Source organism: Cynara cardunculus (assembly GCF_001531365.2).
Source record: "Cynara cardunculus var. scolymus isolate 2C chromosome LG 12, CcrdV1, whole genome shotgun sequence".
In the NCBI taxonomy this organism is placed as follows: Eukaryota; Viridiplantae; Streptophyta; class Magnoliopsida; order Asterales; family Asteraceae; genus Cynara; species Cynara cardunculus.
Genome location: NC_037539.1, coordinates 30,426,396 through 30,444,210, shown reverse-complemented (window position 1 = coordinate 30,444,210; position 17,815 = coordinate 30,426,396). Strand labels below are relative to the sequence as shown.

The following is a 17,815-nucleotide window of genomic DNA, read 5'->3' as shown; positions in this document are numbered from 1 at the left end:
ATTACCTACGACTGTTTGACCGACGGAGTATCAGCAACGGATCAGCGACGGACGGAGCTTTCAGCGACGGATCAGCGAGGGAATTTTCCCTCGCTGATACCCAGCATTTTTGTAGTGGATGCCTTGTGCGGCCGCACGGGCTGCACATGGCCAGGGCCGGCCTTGCTTGTACAAGTCAGAGCTCGTTACAAAAACAATTGTTCCATCCTTTAGGAGGAGGACAAGTCTATGTACATTTCACTCCTAGACCCTTCGTTAGAGTGAGATATACTGTGTTCGGTTGGTTTAACTTGATACATTAATTAATTAAAATCTTTAAAGAATAGTCAAAAAAATGTTGATGAATCAACGCACCCATTCGAACCATTTTGACATAAACCCAACATGTTCAAGAAAAGGTCTTCATAAAATTGGAATGAAGCCACAAGACAAATAGCCATGGATACACTTTCTTCCAAAATCACTCTATATTTACTACAAAGTGTGTACTGTACAGATCTAACGTACAAGCCTCAAACATAGGAGATACATATGCAAAGTATTATCAAGTATTATGTATAGCTATATATATTATCTAAATGGAATTCAATTCCCCATATATGGATTACCACTAAATGGAGATTCAGTTTGCAACTGCCATTCTCTCTCTTTCAAGTGCTGCAAAAGTGGTGGCTGTTCTGCTCTTACCCCACTACCACCACCACCACCACCACCACCACCATATACCAAATTTGGATTCTCAAAATACACCATCCTGTTCGTAAGCAACGGGTTCCCCCACCTATCGATAACATCAAATCTTGAACCACCATCATATCCATGAATTTTTCCAAGATTTCCTGAAGGGTTAGTTGGCAAAATTGGCCAATGATGATTACCATTGCTTGGCTCAAGACTCAGGTTGTGAGTATACCGGTAAAGCCATTCAGCTGAACTTAATCCAAACACTGGTGGACGGTATGCATCAACAAAGCCAGCCACTCCAGAACTAAGATCCAACGGTTCTTGTGGTGAATGGAAATTTGTGGAACTGCTGACTGGCGGTGCACCCTCTTTTGATGAACTTCCAGTGAGCCAAACTGGATCTTCAGGCAACAACGGGGCTGATGGAATAGGAGCAACATATGGCTCATCATTTGTAGCTACGGCTATTTCTGAGATAGGAGCCAACTCTTTCTTGTTGGGATTTCCGGAACCTCTTTCTCTTTCAAGACTTACACTTTCTCTGTTAAGGACCCAAGCACTAAGGGAAGGAGGTCCAGCAGAATATGGAGGACTCTTTTTTGATGAATCATGAGACCCATTTTGTGCAGCAAATAGTGATGCAGAACGGCGCAAACCTTCATCAGAAGTTTCTGTTTGGTCGTCAACTGGTTCATCGTTTGAGGTTTGAATCGGTTCTGAGTTGTATCTAGTAAGAGGCTTAAAGAGAATCACCTCCTCTTCTTCCATGGCCTCCAGAATATCTCTCTCGTTTTTCTTTGGCAACTTTTCAGGATCCTTACCTGAACAGAACTTTCTTGCTGATTGATTATATATTATCGGACTTTGTGAAGAACCCTTCAATCTATCAGCTATTTTCATGGATGCATGAAGAATGCGAGTAATTCGAACAGAATTTCCAGCTTCAAATTTGCGTCTGTTCTCAGTATGAGTAGAGAAATCGAACAAGTCATTTGACTGGGATACAGGTCCAAATCCCATTAGCTCATAGTCTTCCCACAAAGCGGTTTGATTTGCAGAATTAAGCGAATGGTGTTCCTTAACATCGAATCCACTCAAAAGATCAACCAACGCACCAAAGAAATACGATTTAGCATTAGACACCTTCTCATCTTTACCATAAGTTTCTGCAAAATCAAGCATGCCAACATACCACTCTACAAACACAAGCACAGAAGGCAACAGTGAGCAGCAATTTACTTGATCGTTGCTGGTGAGACACCTCTGGATAAGATGGCCCAAGAAAGAAAATGTGCAAGTCCATGCCCATGAAGTACATGTAGAAAGCTGTTCATCTTTTTTTCCTTTCAGTTCCATCAGTTCTGGGGTTTTAATCAGATTCTGTATTACAAAGATGAGGATTGCGACAGCTTGAAGGGATCGATAAGGTCCTCTTCTTGATGAATCAAATTGCTCATATGGTTCTAAGGATGAATTCAGTTCTGCATCGTTTAGTGCCAACAGTGCTTCTAACTCTTTCATTGTAGATGCGAAAGTGTGAGGTAAGTCCTCAAAGCTGCATAGCAGTTAACAAGTTTACAATTAATCAAGCATCATTAGGACTACTCTGCAATTCAAGTTCATGCCAGTTGAAGAACTTGAGTAAAACGACTTTGAAGTGCAAATATTTTTCTTATTGAGGTGCTGTTTGGAAACCATAAACTAGCTTATTTTTTAGCTTATTGAAGAAAACCTCGTTTGGTAAGCCATAAGCTAGTCTTTTTTGAAGTTACTTCAAATAGAGTTTCAATAAGCTTGCTTTTTAAGACTTTTTATGCCCCTTATATATTACATAAATGGCCAAAAACCCTAAAACTATGCTTGGCATCATGGCATGGGCTTTTTAACACCATTAATGAAAATGTAGTTCCCTTTAGGTGTTTTTATAATCCCGGTTGTCCATGCCAGATTGTGTGCACCTTGACTAATCTCATGAGGCCTTGAAGTTAAAAACCGGAAAAATAGTGGCCTTGAGGGGACTCGAACCGGTGACCAAGTTGTCACCGCAGCCACTGCCACCTCATTGTCTTCACCTTGATGTTGGCACCACCATCACAGTTGCCTTGGTCGTTGATTAAAGTCAAGATTTTTTGTTAGCTATATAGATTTTGTTTAGGGTTTTTGGGTAATTACACATCAAGGGAATCAATGGAAATGATGTTAGCAGGTTTTGAAACATCTGCATAGGTTTCCTTCACAGCCTCCATCAAGATGAGCACTAGTCGGTATGTCGAAATGTTGATGAGTGCAAGACGACGAAGATAGGGTTCTTTATTTTGATTTGACTTAGTTCTCTGATTTTGGTTTTTTATTTTGATTCCAGTTTTTTATGGATGTTTTTGGTTTTATTTCTTTGATGAACGACAATGATGTGTAATGTGTTCTTTGTTATGGATCAAGACAATTGAAGTTGTTATGGATTTGTTATTGTTTATCGATTTATTATTATTTCGGGTTTGTGTTAATTGTATTATTCATGGATTTTTGTCCTTTGGACAGCTAATGAAGATGGACAAATATGGTGAATTTCTACAATTTCAATGTATCATCCCTGATACCCTTCACTTAACAGTTATTTCCCTAACCATAACAGAGGTCACTGGTCAGGAACCAGTATGAAAAAATAGTCATTTGAGGGATCAAAGAAATAAAACTATTGGTCAAGGGATCAAAGGCTTTTTTTTGAAGTATATAATAATTATATACGGCACATGCAACAAATAAACTCACACACCCTCCTCACCTTTGGTGAGGTTTGAACCCCTGACCTCCGAGGAGGCCAAGGACTAGGATACAGCTAGGTCAGGGGATCAAAGTTGCAGGTTGATTAAAACTCAAGGGACCAAAAGCGTAATTCACTCGAAATTCTTTTTGCTTACTACATAGATGAGACAATTAATTAGTTAATTAAGGTGAGTTCTGATATAAACTGATTCCTAATTCTTCTTATTTGTAGGTGTGGGAGACGGAATTATAACCCCAAAAATGATATATAACTACCATCACAAGTATCAATCATTTACACCCTTAAAATAGGCAAGAAGGAAGGGTAGAAGGATATCTTAAGAAAGAACCAACTCGCCTAAACACCACCAACCAATGTTCACCACAAAAAAAACACAAATAAATGTTAAGTTAAAAGAAAAGAAGGTGAAGAAAAAAGCCTTAACACCACCCATCTCTCCTTCCATATTTGTCTCCTCTCTCAACCCCCACATTTCTGTAATGGAATCTGTTTCAGGCTTCTGATGCCATGAGCCTACGGTTAGGTCAATTCCTTCTCCTCTTCTTACACCTCCTACAAGCAATGGCCATGGTGGAGGCATTTTCAGCATTCAACTATGTCAACTGGGAAAACATGGTTGGTTATGGCCTCAAAGAATCTCCTCCTTCAGAAGGCAACACTAATTGTAATGGTAAAGTTGGTGAATGTATAGATGAATCAGAGGAGATGATGATGGATTCTGAGGCTAGCCAACACACATTATCTACCGGCCAAAAGTTTGATGGCTATAGAGCTTACCAGAAAGACCATGTACCGTGTAATCAACCAGGAAAATCCTACTATTCATGTATGAAAGAAAGCAATAAATTTTCACAACGAAGGTGATTGATTCTATGATAAAGTTACACAATCATTCATAGCGAATGACACGTTGTTCAGGACATGAAATTTTATTCTTATATATTGATGGCTTATGATGAAAGTTTATTGGTGTTTCTTATGGCCAAGTGCTAGCCCTAATATGCAAAAACTTCTTACAAATTTTAACATTTATATAGAGAAGGGTATGCAAGAAAAGGCTGTGTACCTGGGTTTAACCACAAAGAAACTTATCATCCTCACGAAAAGAGGCCATACATCAGTTTTTGCAGGGAGAACATGGTCATTTGCTCCTAACTTGTTGATGTTTGTGGAATCCATGCTTGAGTGCGACTTAATCTGTGACGAAAGCCTTTTCAATGGCTTTGAGAAATCAATGTGGGCGTCGGTAGAAAGTGATTGCAATTGAGATGATTTGTTCTGCACAATAATATAAAAAGCAGGATAATCGCTTAGATTAAGTGTAGAGCATATTGACCTCACAGTACTCCGAAAACACACAAAGGTGTAATATACGAGTCTTGTTTGTTTGCATTTCTTAATAGAATGAGAGGAAGAGAGTAACAGATGAAAACTGAAATATTAACTTGTTACCTTCTCAAATAGTAACATAATGTTGTCTAGTGCATCTGGAAAAGGCTCTTTGACAGCCAAACTTCTTATACAATGGTATAACGCAAGGAAATCATCGCCAATATATGTTGCCAATAGTGCCAACTGCAAAATAGCTCGGAAAATTACAGTTCCCGTTGTTCATATAATGCTTCTTCAAACCACGATACTTTTCTACTAATTTGAAAAACAAACTCAGTATCAGAAACCCAATACAGCTATGGATTTCAAACACAAAAACGTACAAGCACTCAAGGAGTGAAACACAAATACCTGGTTTTGGGGGTTTCCACTTTGGGGCCAAACTGTTGTTGCTTCTAAGTAGTATGTAGCTGCAACAGCCCATTTTTGAACATCGGGTTTTCTACAGAGCTCCATATATCTTGAAAGATCACCTAAGCAAACCAAAAAGCGATGGCATGCATAATGGCATTTTTGCAAGATTGCAGGTTCAACAGAAACGGAACCTCCACTCTTTTTAAACAAGAACATTTCCTCGGAGAGGCCACAAGTTCTTCGGAATTTTGCAATTAGATCCTTGTAGAACTCAGCAACTTCAGAGAGAAACAACTTGAATCCTTCCACCTGACTATTAAGGTTTGTGCTTTCTGCACTAGTCGACACTTTCTTAATTTTCTTTCGGTACTCGTCTATATGCTTGTAGTGAAGCTTCCACAAAGAATATTCAACCTCTTGAAGATCAACTGCTTGATAATCATTAAGGATGATTTTCTCATAACCGGAGCGCACCTTACGGTACAGATCTTTAACCTCTGCGTGTGATATACCTTTATATTGAATCGTTGCCCACAATAGCTTTTCAGCATTGACAACCTGAGGAGAAAAATTTAAAGAAGGAAAAAGATAAGAGAAAGAAAGGTAAAAGAACTTGTCTAGATAAGGAAATTATCCTTTCAAAAATGCCTCAATACAATTTCAGCATTACAGTTGAGTCTAGCGATTCACCTCAAGAAATGAAGTCTGTTTATCCCGCAGATCTCTAAGTGTTGCAGGTGGATTTCCGATCATGATTATTCTGGTAAAAGTTTTTCACTTGTACAAGATGCTTGAAGATCAACCCTATAGTTTAGACACAGATAATTCACCGTAAGCACCTTCCTTTGTAATAAAAATCATGTATCGAAGTTTTAAGAGTCGATGCATTCAGAGATCACTCACATTGTCGTGAAGTATCCATTTATCAAACACTAAGCTTTAAAATTTTCCACCAAAACTTACAGTCACACCAGGGTTCGTATAAGTTTATCTTTTTCTAATAAGATGGTCATATGGAAATCAAACTTTGATTACTGAGAATGCATGCCACATAGCACGAAGAACAAGCTCAAATTTCGACATAGAAGTTAATGTTTGAAGCTGGATCTAAAAAAAAATTACCAGTATTTCGCAAAATAGTTGATTTACTGAATTTATCATGTGCAAATTTCCAATCTTCTTGTAAGATGAACCAAAGAAGCGAAATATCCGAAATATGCTATTCAGTTAGATTGAGATTTTATGTTTTAGCTTGTGAAATAAATTGATTCTGTTGAAGTGTGGTTGAACAAAGAACATTACCCAGCACAGTTTCAGCCCAAAATGGATGTAGTGAACTGTTGTTTGAGCATAATCTCTGAAGAAAAATAAGTATATAAGTTTATACAAGTGCATAAACATGTATGAATAAAGAATACCCATGACTTCCATAAGATGCTCAGGAAAACTTCAAAAGACCAGTGTTGTGGGCTTGTATCATAAATCCACTTTCGAGTTTCGGAAACTACCGAGGATTAAGGATGCATGGGATTGTGAGATAGAAATTTGAGAACTTGTGTCATCTTACACCAACTGGGGATAGTCTTTTGGATCAAAAAAGTGTGCCACAAAAGTGGACTCGAATTGGGGAAAGGATGGAATACTAATCAACTTTATTCATATGAATTTCACCTATTTCATTTCATAGACACAATCATCGTTTACAAATGCAAAAAAGAGAAGATACTGAGAGCTAAAGCCTCATCATCAGAACAGATATCTTAAGCAAACACTAAACTAATTACTCCTAGTCTCAGTAGTACCACAATTCTCTAATTGATCGAGTCGGTCAGTCAATATATCAAACACTTGAAGTACATAATCCAACACAGAGTGATTATGCAAAATTAACAAGAAATTATTACATAAAAACGAAAACCCATGAGGAAGAACACTGGAGATGATCAATAACAGTTTCCATGACTAGAAAAATCAAAAAAGAAAAAAAAGTCAAAATTTTGTCTGTAAAGAGCACGTTACCTGAAGAAAATTCTGCACGTCTCCTACAAAAATCAGATGAACAACTCAAATTAACAAAAAAAACTAAATTTTATCAACCAAAAGAAAAAACCCACAAGAACACACAGAATTATCGGGAGGATTAAGAAGAAGACGAAACGAATTGGGTAAAACTGTTTTGATGATATTGGTGCGTCTTGAGTTGTAGACAATGAATCTTTCTTCTGCTGATGATTTACCCAGAAAGAAAGGTAGCCGGGTCTAGTGTGATGATCTACACTAAATGACGATTATGCCCCTCCCCCTTTGCTTCTATCTCTAATTATATGCGTTTTAAATATCTTTGACAAAATGGCCTCATCTCATTTTTTAAGATTCAGATCATGTTTATCTATACTATATTATAAAGTATTTGTTAAAAACCATTTTATGTACAAAATATTATTCATTAATACATATTATTTAAAATTCATATTTTATAAGTAAAGTATGCATATATAAAACTTATTAAAGTTTATTGTTTGAATTCATATAACTAACTGCAGATAAACATAATTAAATACTGAATATGTATCTCATTTTAAACATAAAAAAATCTAAAATATATTTAGGATAATCATTGAATTCTAACAAGATACTAATTATTATCATTATAAAAAAAATTGTATTATCAAAACAAAAATGAATTATTTTATTATTAAACTCAATTAAATTATAATAAAAAATTAAACTAAAGAAATTACTCAAAAGAAAACAAGCACTTTAAATATCTAATTTGATATTAAAATCGATACATTTTTTTTAAAATTTTATGATATTTTCAAGTTTATATTTTATTCCAAAAATAAAAAAACATTATCGTTTTTCTAGTACCCCATAAAAATTATAACATCGACAGAAACAAAATAAAATTAAACATTAAAATTTAGATGTATTTCGCTGCATTACGCGAGAACCCTTGTAGTTATTCATAAATTATTTTACCTTTCCACTTTATTAAAAGAAAAGAATTAATTAGTTTTTTGAAAAATTATTTTTCCATAACATTTTAATAAACTCTTAAGAGCATTTTTATGTCTTCATAAGTTTTTAAATTAGTAATATATTGATGTTAAAATACAAAAAATAACGTATTTTGTCTAATATCTCTCTCTCTATATATATATAATTGATGTTAAATACGTGAACCAATCTTATCACTTAATCCTTAAAATCTATGTATTAAATCATGATATATTTATAATAAATGAAAATTTGAACAGAAATAGACATTGATGAGCATTCTGGAATATTTCTGGAAAAGATCATGACATATGAACGCCTATGAACACAATCTTATGAATGTTTTATGGTTATGAACACATTCTTATAATTACATATGAACACATTCTTTTGAATATCTTATAGTTATGAACAAATTCTTATGAACACCTATGAACATCATTAAATACCATAAAATAACTTGGACGTAAAAAAATGTAATATCTCATAAATACCATAAAGATAACTTACAGATAAATATTACCTATTTGCCCTTCATTAAATCAAATATTTAAAGTAATCTCTACAAAAGAATGAATCTTATTGGTTCAATAAGTTCACAAAGTTAACACCATATTTTTTGTTAACAAAAGATCTTAACTCTTATATATATATATATATATATATATATATATAGAGAGAGAGAGAGAGAGAGAAGAATGTTCAAACAAGAATACTAACTATTTAAGAAAACAAGTAAAATGTTGTTAATGTACAAAGTCACATTTGGTTTTACGTTAACGTCAAAAAAATGAAGTGGATGACTTTTGCCGCGACTTAAGTCGCAAATAAAGTCACGTCAAATCATGTATGATTTTGTACGTGAATCATATATGATTTTATACATTAACGACATTTGTCTTAATTTCTTAAATAGTTAATGTTCTCGTTTGAATCCATATATATATATATATATATAGAGAGAGAGAGAGAGAGAGAGAGGGGTTGGTTATTATACAACCTTTGACATTTGTGCAACCAATACAACTCAATCTCAATCGTCCATTTCATTTGATTAATATGTGATTTCATAGAAGTTTTGATTGTTTCCTGATATAAAGTATTGATCATAATTAATGAACCATATTCATCTTCTATAAATATTCAAATCATAATAAATGAACTTTCATCATTTCCATAAATATCTCAATTTATTGGGTTGCATTGGTTGTACAAATTCGATGGGTTATATTTGAAACAAACTCTCTCTCTCTCTCTCTCTATATATATATATATATATATATATAATACATATATAATACATATATATACATAGGGGAACGATCAAATGAAAACCACTCAATTTGTAAAAACCGTAAAAACCTCATTCCAACAATCATAATTTTTCATTTTATTCATTTTTTTGTAATTATAAGAGGTTGATTAATCATTTTTATTGTGGAGGATGTTAATCATGGATATTATCATCTTCATTATTTTAATTTTAGAGAAATAAATGAGACAGTTTTATTAAAATTTCATTAAGTAGTATATGAAACAAATTTCAAAACCATATATAAAACAACTTCATCAAAAAAAGTATTATATGAAACAATTTTACAAGATTAAACAATTTCACAAGATTAAACAATTTCATGAAAAAGTTTCATAAGATTAAGACGGATGAGAGTAGTTTTTACGGTTTCTACAAATTGAAGTGGTTTTCATTTGAGCGCTCCTATATATATATATATATATATAGAGAGAGAGAGAGAGAGAGAGACAGAGAGACAGAGAGGAGCGTTCAAATGAAAACCGCCTCCATTTGTGTAAACCGTGTAAACCAATCTCATCCATCCATTTTCTTGATCAATGGTCAAGATTAGTTTACTTTATTTTAGGAAAATAAAAAAATATATATTAAAAATTTATTTTTATATCAGCAATAAGGGCAAAATGGTAAACAAAAATACATATTATGTAACATCCTATTGAATGACATTATTCTTTATTTTAGGAAATTAAAATTTTCTATTTGTTAAGAAATAATTTCGCTAATGCAGCAGCCTTTTTATTCCTTATCCTGAAATTGTTTCAATGTTCTTCACACACTCATGTAAATATGCACCCTATTCATTATGAAATTATTTCAAGACGCACCGTTTTCATCATAAATCAATTTCAGCATGTAATTATTTCATGACAAACCGCATACATTATGCACCTGTTTCATTTTGCATTTCACCTACTAAATGGATCAACTACACCATCACTGAAACGGGGTTCACCATCAAACCAGTTCACTATTCATTGTTCAATTACGCCATGAACTAGTTTCAACTTCATGAAACTTGTTTCATGTACATAGATTAGTTTATTTCGCTCCTGATTTGATGAATTCATTCATTTAATCCTTACAATCTTAAACATTCTGTAGCAGATTACAATCTTCAAGATTATGGAGCAGGTTCATCATGTACCCGTTTCATCATGCAATTATTTCATGACGAACAAAATACATTATGCACTCGTTTCACTACTCTTGGTTCAATTACGCCATGAACCAGTTTCATCTTCATGAAACCTATTTCATATACATTAATTTTCTTATTTTACCCGTGATTTGATGAATTCATTCCTTTAACCCTTACAATCTTCAAGATTCTGAAGCAAATTATAATCTTCAAGATTCTGTAACAGATTCATCATGTACCCGTTTTATCATGAAATTATTTCATGACAAACCAAATACATTATGCACCCGTTTCATTTTCCATTTCGCCTACTAAATGGATCAACTACACCATCAATGAAACGGGTTCACCATGAAAATGTTTCACTACTCATTGTTCAWTTATGACATGAACCAGTTTCACTTTCATGAAACCTGTTTCATTTGTGTTAATTTCTTTTTTCAATCATGATTTGATGAATTCATTACATTATGCCTTACAATCTTCAAAATTCACCAACAGATTCAATAACATCACAATATATTTAGTTCAAATTTTTAAAATTATAATATAATTAAATATTTAAATGTTACCATTTATAAAATTTTCTTCATTACGTTTCTTTAATTAAGATTTATTAATAATTTTCATATTTAATTGAAAATATTGTAAATGACCGAAATACCCTTATTGATTAAATTTAATTAGAAAAAAATAGAATTTTCCTATTGATCGAAATTAGTTTACACGGTTTTTAAAAAATGCACGGTTTTCATTTCAACGTGTATATATATATATATATATATATATATATATATATATATATATATATGGGCAAGGTGAAGAATTGTAGTCAAGAGGACCCCACAACAATAAATTTAATTGTGTTTAGGTTCATCACTCGGACCCATTTCCACCTACATTCAAAGGACTTACCAAAATATGTTTTTAAATCTTGATAACCAATATTATATTACGTATGACATTTCATCTTAAAAATTTTCAACCCCTTATATATATATATATATATATATATATATATATATATATGGATCCATTCAAGAGAGAACTAATTAGTTTGTGTTAACTGTGAGATTCAATATCAACCACAAATCAACGGATAAATTAGGAAATTAATAATTATGGTAGTTTGAGTTAAAATTATAATTAGAGGGCATTTTAGGTATTTTTAAAAAACTCCTCTCTCATCTCTCATCTCTCATCTCTCCGACCTCCAATCTCCGGTCTCCGGTGAACATTAATCCGACAGGTACCAAGTAATCACAAAGATACACAATGTGATACCTATTGTGATATACTGTGATACCATTGTGATACCAACTATGATACCAACTTAAATCTTAAAAACAAAGATACACAATGTGATACTCATTGTAATACACAATGTGATACCCATTGTGATATACTGTGATACCGATTTCACCGGAGGCCGGAGATTGGAGGTCGGAGAGAGAAGTTTTTTAAAAATGCCTAATATGCCCTCTAATTATAACTTTAATTCAAACTACCATAATTATTAGTTTCCTTATTTATCTGTTGATTTGTGGTTGAGATTGGACCTCACAGTTATCACAAACTATTCAGTTCTCATTTGATTAGGCCCCTATATATATATATACACACACACACATTTATTTATCTGTGTGAGACTTAATCATTTAAGAACTCTAAATTTTTTATGATTCATAAAAACTTCTACCTTACGTTTATGTTTAACATGATTTTTTTTCATCTAAGTATAATATTTAATGTATTAATTAATATTTATTTGTTTTACAATGTGTATTCGTTTTACAATGTGAAACTTATTTACGTGTATTTTTTTATTTTACAAATAAAAAAGTTCACATTATGAACCAAATATATGTCAATCAATACATTAAATTCTAACTATAGATGAAAATAATCATTTGAAATATCATATGATGCATTAACTCTCAAGGTTATCATAATTTCATGGGTTCACAAAAGAAGGTACTCCCTATGTGTGTGTGTGAGTACGTATGATATCTGGTTGTGGTTTATGTTGCCTCCCTGTAAATCATTTATGATGCAAATCTTCACATGGCTTCGCCCGGATCTAGCAGTTACCATTACTTATTGATTGGGTTGATTTGACGTATTTAAAGTTGAATTTGAGTTTATTAATTAGTTGTGATGTTAACAGATGAAAATAATTATTTCAATAATAATGAACAAGAAATGGTAACGGTTTATGATGATCCAAAAAGTTGATTGATTTAGAAAAATAACTTTATGAGCATCGATTTCAAGTTTGAAAAACGGGAAACTACTAATTCTTGTGACGAAATAATGATTTCTTTCAAAAAGAAAAACGACAATCAAGGAACATGAGAAAGACTTTCTTCCACTCTTTCACCACTCCATCCTATATACATACATACATACATATATATATATATATATATATATATATATATATATATATACACATACGTTTCAATCAATTAAATACGTTTTGTAAATGCACTTGGATGATATTTAAAAATGTTGGAGTTTTTATTATTAAAAAAATATGAATTTTATATCATAGAATTTGAACGTAATTTGCAAGACAAATAATAGATCAGAACCGCCTTTTGTTTTGTATCGTTGCCATCCGTACCAATCACTTGTCGTTGTATTCCCTTTCTTAAATGTATTCCCTTTCTTAAATCCTGAAGATGGAGATTTGAAGATATGAAGACGAATACGTGGTTTGAGATGTGGTTTCTATTGAAATTTAGGTCCCGCAAATAAATATGTTTATGATATGTTTTTATCTTAAAATCTAACTACTACACTTGTTTAAGTACTGAAAATCATTTGGACATTAATATTACTCCAAAATACAAAAATATTTATAAACTTTATTTACAAGATATTTTTATTAATCTCTATGAAAATAGCCTATGATGTATAACTCAGTTGATAAAGGGGTAGGAGATTTTATTTAAATACATGACAAGTCATGGGTTCGATCTCAGCCCCTACTAATCTCGATCATAGCATTTTTATTATATATATATATATATATATATGAATATTTATGGGTTTTTTTGAATTAATAAAACTATATAAATTTGAAGTTGAACGACAAAAGCAGATCATATATGTTGCCCTATCCCAAAGGTCAAAAAATTTAATGCTTTTGGCCCCTAGTGTTTTCTTGTCATATTATTCAATTATTAGATACATATTCGGATAATATTTTATATTTAAAAAATAAATGCATATATGGTTTTTGTATTGTTCGATTGCAGATCAAATTAAAATATATAACGTACTTTATTTTGAATCATATTTTGAAATCAGTGTTTTTAAAAGTTGAAATGAGTTTTTCTTACAATTAAAAAACATACTATAAATCAGATACAACTAAGAGAAACTACTATACATTTGGTAATGAAAGAAAGAATGTATTAGACTTTTGAGATTTGGTTCCTAATATTATTAAACTTTTTTATTTAAAATATTTTGTTGTAGACACCAAATTAGGATTTTGACATTTGATTCCTAAACTAAAAGCCAAAATAAGTAAGTTATATTTTTATACAATTTCCCCTACAAATAATGTTTATACCAAAAATTACAATTAATATAATTTAATGTTTGGATTATGAGGCTAATCAACTACAAATAGAAGTTTTGAAATAAACAAAAAAAACAACGAAAATAACAAATAAGATGAGATTCTGATGACACCGGAAAACCCTGTCGAGGGTAAGAACCACAGACAATCAGAGATATCATTGAGTACTATGTACGTCAGTCAGGGACATCATCCTTAATAACAGTGATTACAATTACAGATCATGGATAAACATGACGTGTCGCATAAAAGTAAACAGTGACTTCAACGATGAAATATCTCTTTAAGTGGTCTTGCAGTTTGCTCTTTGTAGGATGACTCTTAGTATTGTAGCTTGTAGATGTAGTTCCAATTGTCATCATCATGTCTGCTCGAATGTTCATGAACCTTTTTATAGGTGGCTTGGGTAACAACTGTAACAGTTATCTCTTAATGATTTTTATGAGGATAATAGTTACGTCTTGATGATTCTATTGAATGTCGGTAGTCAGTTAGTCTAGGTGTATTAATGAAGTAAATCCTGATCACAAATCTTCAAGACCTGCAATAAATGATAAAGATAACGGTCCTCGAAGATAAACAAGTATCAATGTTAGTTGAAGATGATTTATCTAAGATTTCGATTATCGATGGTTGTATGTCGGTGATATCATCATTGTCGAGGATATCGATAATCAACCGATGTAGGAGGTCTCGTCGAGGATATTATCCTCATTGGTCGAGGTTACGAGTTTTTACCCAAACAATTTGCCCCCATTTAATGACAAAAGTTGGTTCTCGAGGGATTTTTGACACGTGTCCTATTTTGGTAACTGGACCGGTTGAGAAGAAACTGATTCGGTTTCTTAGAAAACTTAATCGTCGATTTTGATGATTGGAAAGGCATGCACGCATGACAATATGGTGTCAAAGACAACTGGGTGGTGACATGCGCTACACATTGAGGATGGCAGTTGAATTGTTGGTTCAGGTGTCATGCATCGAGACGACCTTATTTTTGACGTCATCGTGACGATTTTAGGGTATAAATACCCCTTTTAACTTCAAGTTTCCTTTTTACACATCCTACCATCCTTTGATATAGAATCCTTTCCTTCTGAAAGATCAAGTCTTTTCTTTTGAAGTTTTATAGACGTAAGGGACGATTTTGTATGCCCCCTTACAAGCATTCGACAAAGAAACTAAAGAAACATTGGGAGATCTTGAGTTTATTCGCAATATCTGTCACTCTACCGGATTGTAGAGAGATGAGAGATCCAACCAGTGTTATTGGGCAAATGGTTCTTGAGGTTTTCAGACTTTTGTCTGGAATTCCTCCAAGTGTCGAGCTGGCCTGTCTGGGCGTACTTCGTCTGAACGAATACCCAGTGGGGTGGTTCGTTTTATACGAATACCCCTTCATAGTCAGCCATTCATGGCCATCTACACATTTGTCGAGGGCATTTCTGGATGCCTTTGACCTTTCCCAAGGCATATGATGCCCTTGTTTTTAGAGAATAATCAACATGATTGAACGCTTGACTAGTGGATGGAAATCGCCCTTTTCCATCTACGAACTCTTGGTTGCTTATTCTGTTAAGCCCAAGAAAAATCACTGATATATCCTATACCCCAAGGTTAAGGGTCACAAAATCCTAGTCCTTGGCACTTTGGTGAATGATAGGAAGAGGAAGGGTAGCTACGTCTTCTGAAGGATGTCGACGTTAAGGGATGAAGACCTGTGGTTGGTGTCGGGCTGGAATACCATCCATAAGTGTCGAATTCATTCTCGTGTTTGTCTATTTCATTACTACGTCCAACTAATATTTATTGCATTCTTGTAGCTACTACTTTTTCTCAAGTGTCGCCCTTATCAGGCTCCTAGGGAAAACTTGAGTGGTCCCTCAGCTTGCCCAATCGGGAGTTTTCTCAAACCACCAGGAGTCGGTCACAAGTAGACAAGGAAGGAGTCAATGATGGAGTCGAGTTTCTAGGTTCATCTTACCCGACTGCGGGAGATGTAACACCCCAAAAATGGGACAACAATATTTTCCAAATAAATCGAACATGTGGTATTGAAATGTCAAAATACGAGCCTTCCCAAAAAGGAGAAACTTAAATACACATGTTAAATTACAATTTTTAACAATATGTTTTGAATTTTAATGCAAGTGTCTTTCTTGCTTTTATGAACTCTCGCATATAAATTATATCATACGACTGTGGTAATGATCTTAGGGAGGATGTTCAGTCGAACATAATGAATGCCAAAACGGGCGATTTATAAGATAACTTAAACAAATTTTAGAAGATAGAGAAATCATGTATTTTCCATTTTATCCTTACCGATCGTGCAAATAAATACATGAGTCGAGAACATTATCGACCATGCATATCATATTATGTCGATATAGGCGATCATGCGTCAGGGCATATTGATCGTAGATACGAGCGACAAATTTGTGCCTTAGTTCGTGCTTTCATGAACTCATGTGTTTTAACTTAATATTTTATATGAGTAATTTGTGTTAGTACATCATTTGAAATTTTTATTCTTCGTTCGTCATGCCAAACCTGACGATCATGTGTATTTGCAAGGGAAACAAGTTAGGGTGGTCATTGATTTGACCAATGATCCTCTGATACTTAAGTCCAGATATTGGATCGAATTTTGCGACATAATTGTGTTAAAGGGGAAGAGGTTGTAATAACCGATAAAGACTTAGTATTTGAGTGAGAAGAGTTCTTGAGTATTTTTGGTTGCGGGAAGTAATCGCTTGGAAATTTGGGTGCTCCAATTAAGGTATGTTATTGCTTCGTATCTTCTATCTAGGGCTTTTATCATTGAGTTTTGGGGTTTTCTGCATTCTGTGAATCGAGTTTTGGGGTAAATCTGAAATTTAGTTAAGGGATTAATTAATAGGTTTTGATTGGGAATATTGCTTTTTGTTAGTATTTGGTTTGGAAAGGATGAACTAATAATAGATTCTTTTGCATATGGGATTAAGACTTAAGATTGAATGGAGGTAAAACCTTGGGATTGGTAATGAATTGTTATATTAAAAATCTTGAGTGGGCATTAGATTCCCCTGAATTAGAAGCTTATTAGGACCTTTGTATTAGTTCGATCGCTTGATGAGAGTTTGTGTGTAAGGTGCCAAACTAAACCGTTTAGGACAGCTAATTTGTAGATCGATAACGTGAGTTGGGATGGCAGATTTGACCCAACCTCCTATGGGCCTTAATCGAACTGCTATGGAGTCGTGAATGCTTGAATTAGGTCCAATCATCGAAGGTTTTGGGCAGCCGTTAGATGTTGGTTACGAACCGGTGACAATGTGTTGATCCTCTCTCTAAGTGATTTAATGATAATCCCTTTTTCCTTTCGATGTATTTCTGTATCTGTAATTTCAGTTCCAGCGATCATATACTGAGCTTGTTCAGTGATCGCTGAAGAACTTGTTTTGTAATTCATTCAGAGACAACGATACTTCAAGAAAACAACACTCACACCAAAGATCATTCAGCAAACGTCGAAGACTGAAACTGAAGATTAGAGACTGGCGCGTACGTGAT

The 17,815-nt window shown here is 33.5% G+C and overlaps 1 protein-coding gene across 7 annotated transcripts; it reads right to left on the bottom strand.

Moving 5' to 3' along the window:
- Positions 1 to 434: 434 nt before the first annotated feature.
- LOC112523000 (protein SMG7L) lies at positions 435 to 7,459 on the bottom strand. 7 transcript variants are annotated; one of them, XM_025132411.1, is made up of 8 exons: positions 7,330 to 7,459; positions 7,235 to 7,257; positions 6,518 to 6,572; positions 5,906 to 6,019; positions 5,213 to 5,773; positions 4,922 to 5,044; positions 4,536 to 4,747; positions 435 to 2,239 (listed from the first exon to the last, which is right to left on the bottom strand). In XM_025132411.1, the coding sequence occupies exons 4-8, from the start codon at positions 5,966 to 5,968 to the stop codon at positions 586 to 588; spliced, it is 2,613 nt and encodes an 870-aa protein (XP_024988179.1). In that variant the 5' UTR covers positions 5,969 to 6,019; positions 6,518 to 6,572; positions 7,235 to 7,257; positions 7,330 to 7,459; the 3' UTR covers positions 435 to 585. The 7 variants fall into 7 exon arrangements, with proteins under 7 accessions (XP_024988179.1, XP_024988178.1, XP_024988182.1 ...); XM_025132410.1 differs by having other exon boundaries at positions 7,340 to 7,459; XM_025132414.1 differs by lacking the exon at positions 6,518 to 6,572 and having other exon boundaries at positions 5,213 to 5,334; positions 5,407 to 5,773; positions 7,235 to 7,459.
- Between the last annotated feature and the right edge of the window lie 10,356 nt (positions 7,460 to 17,815).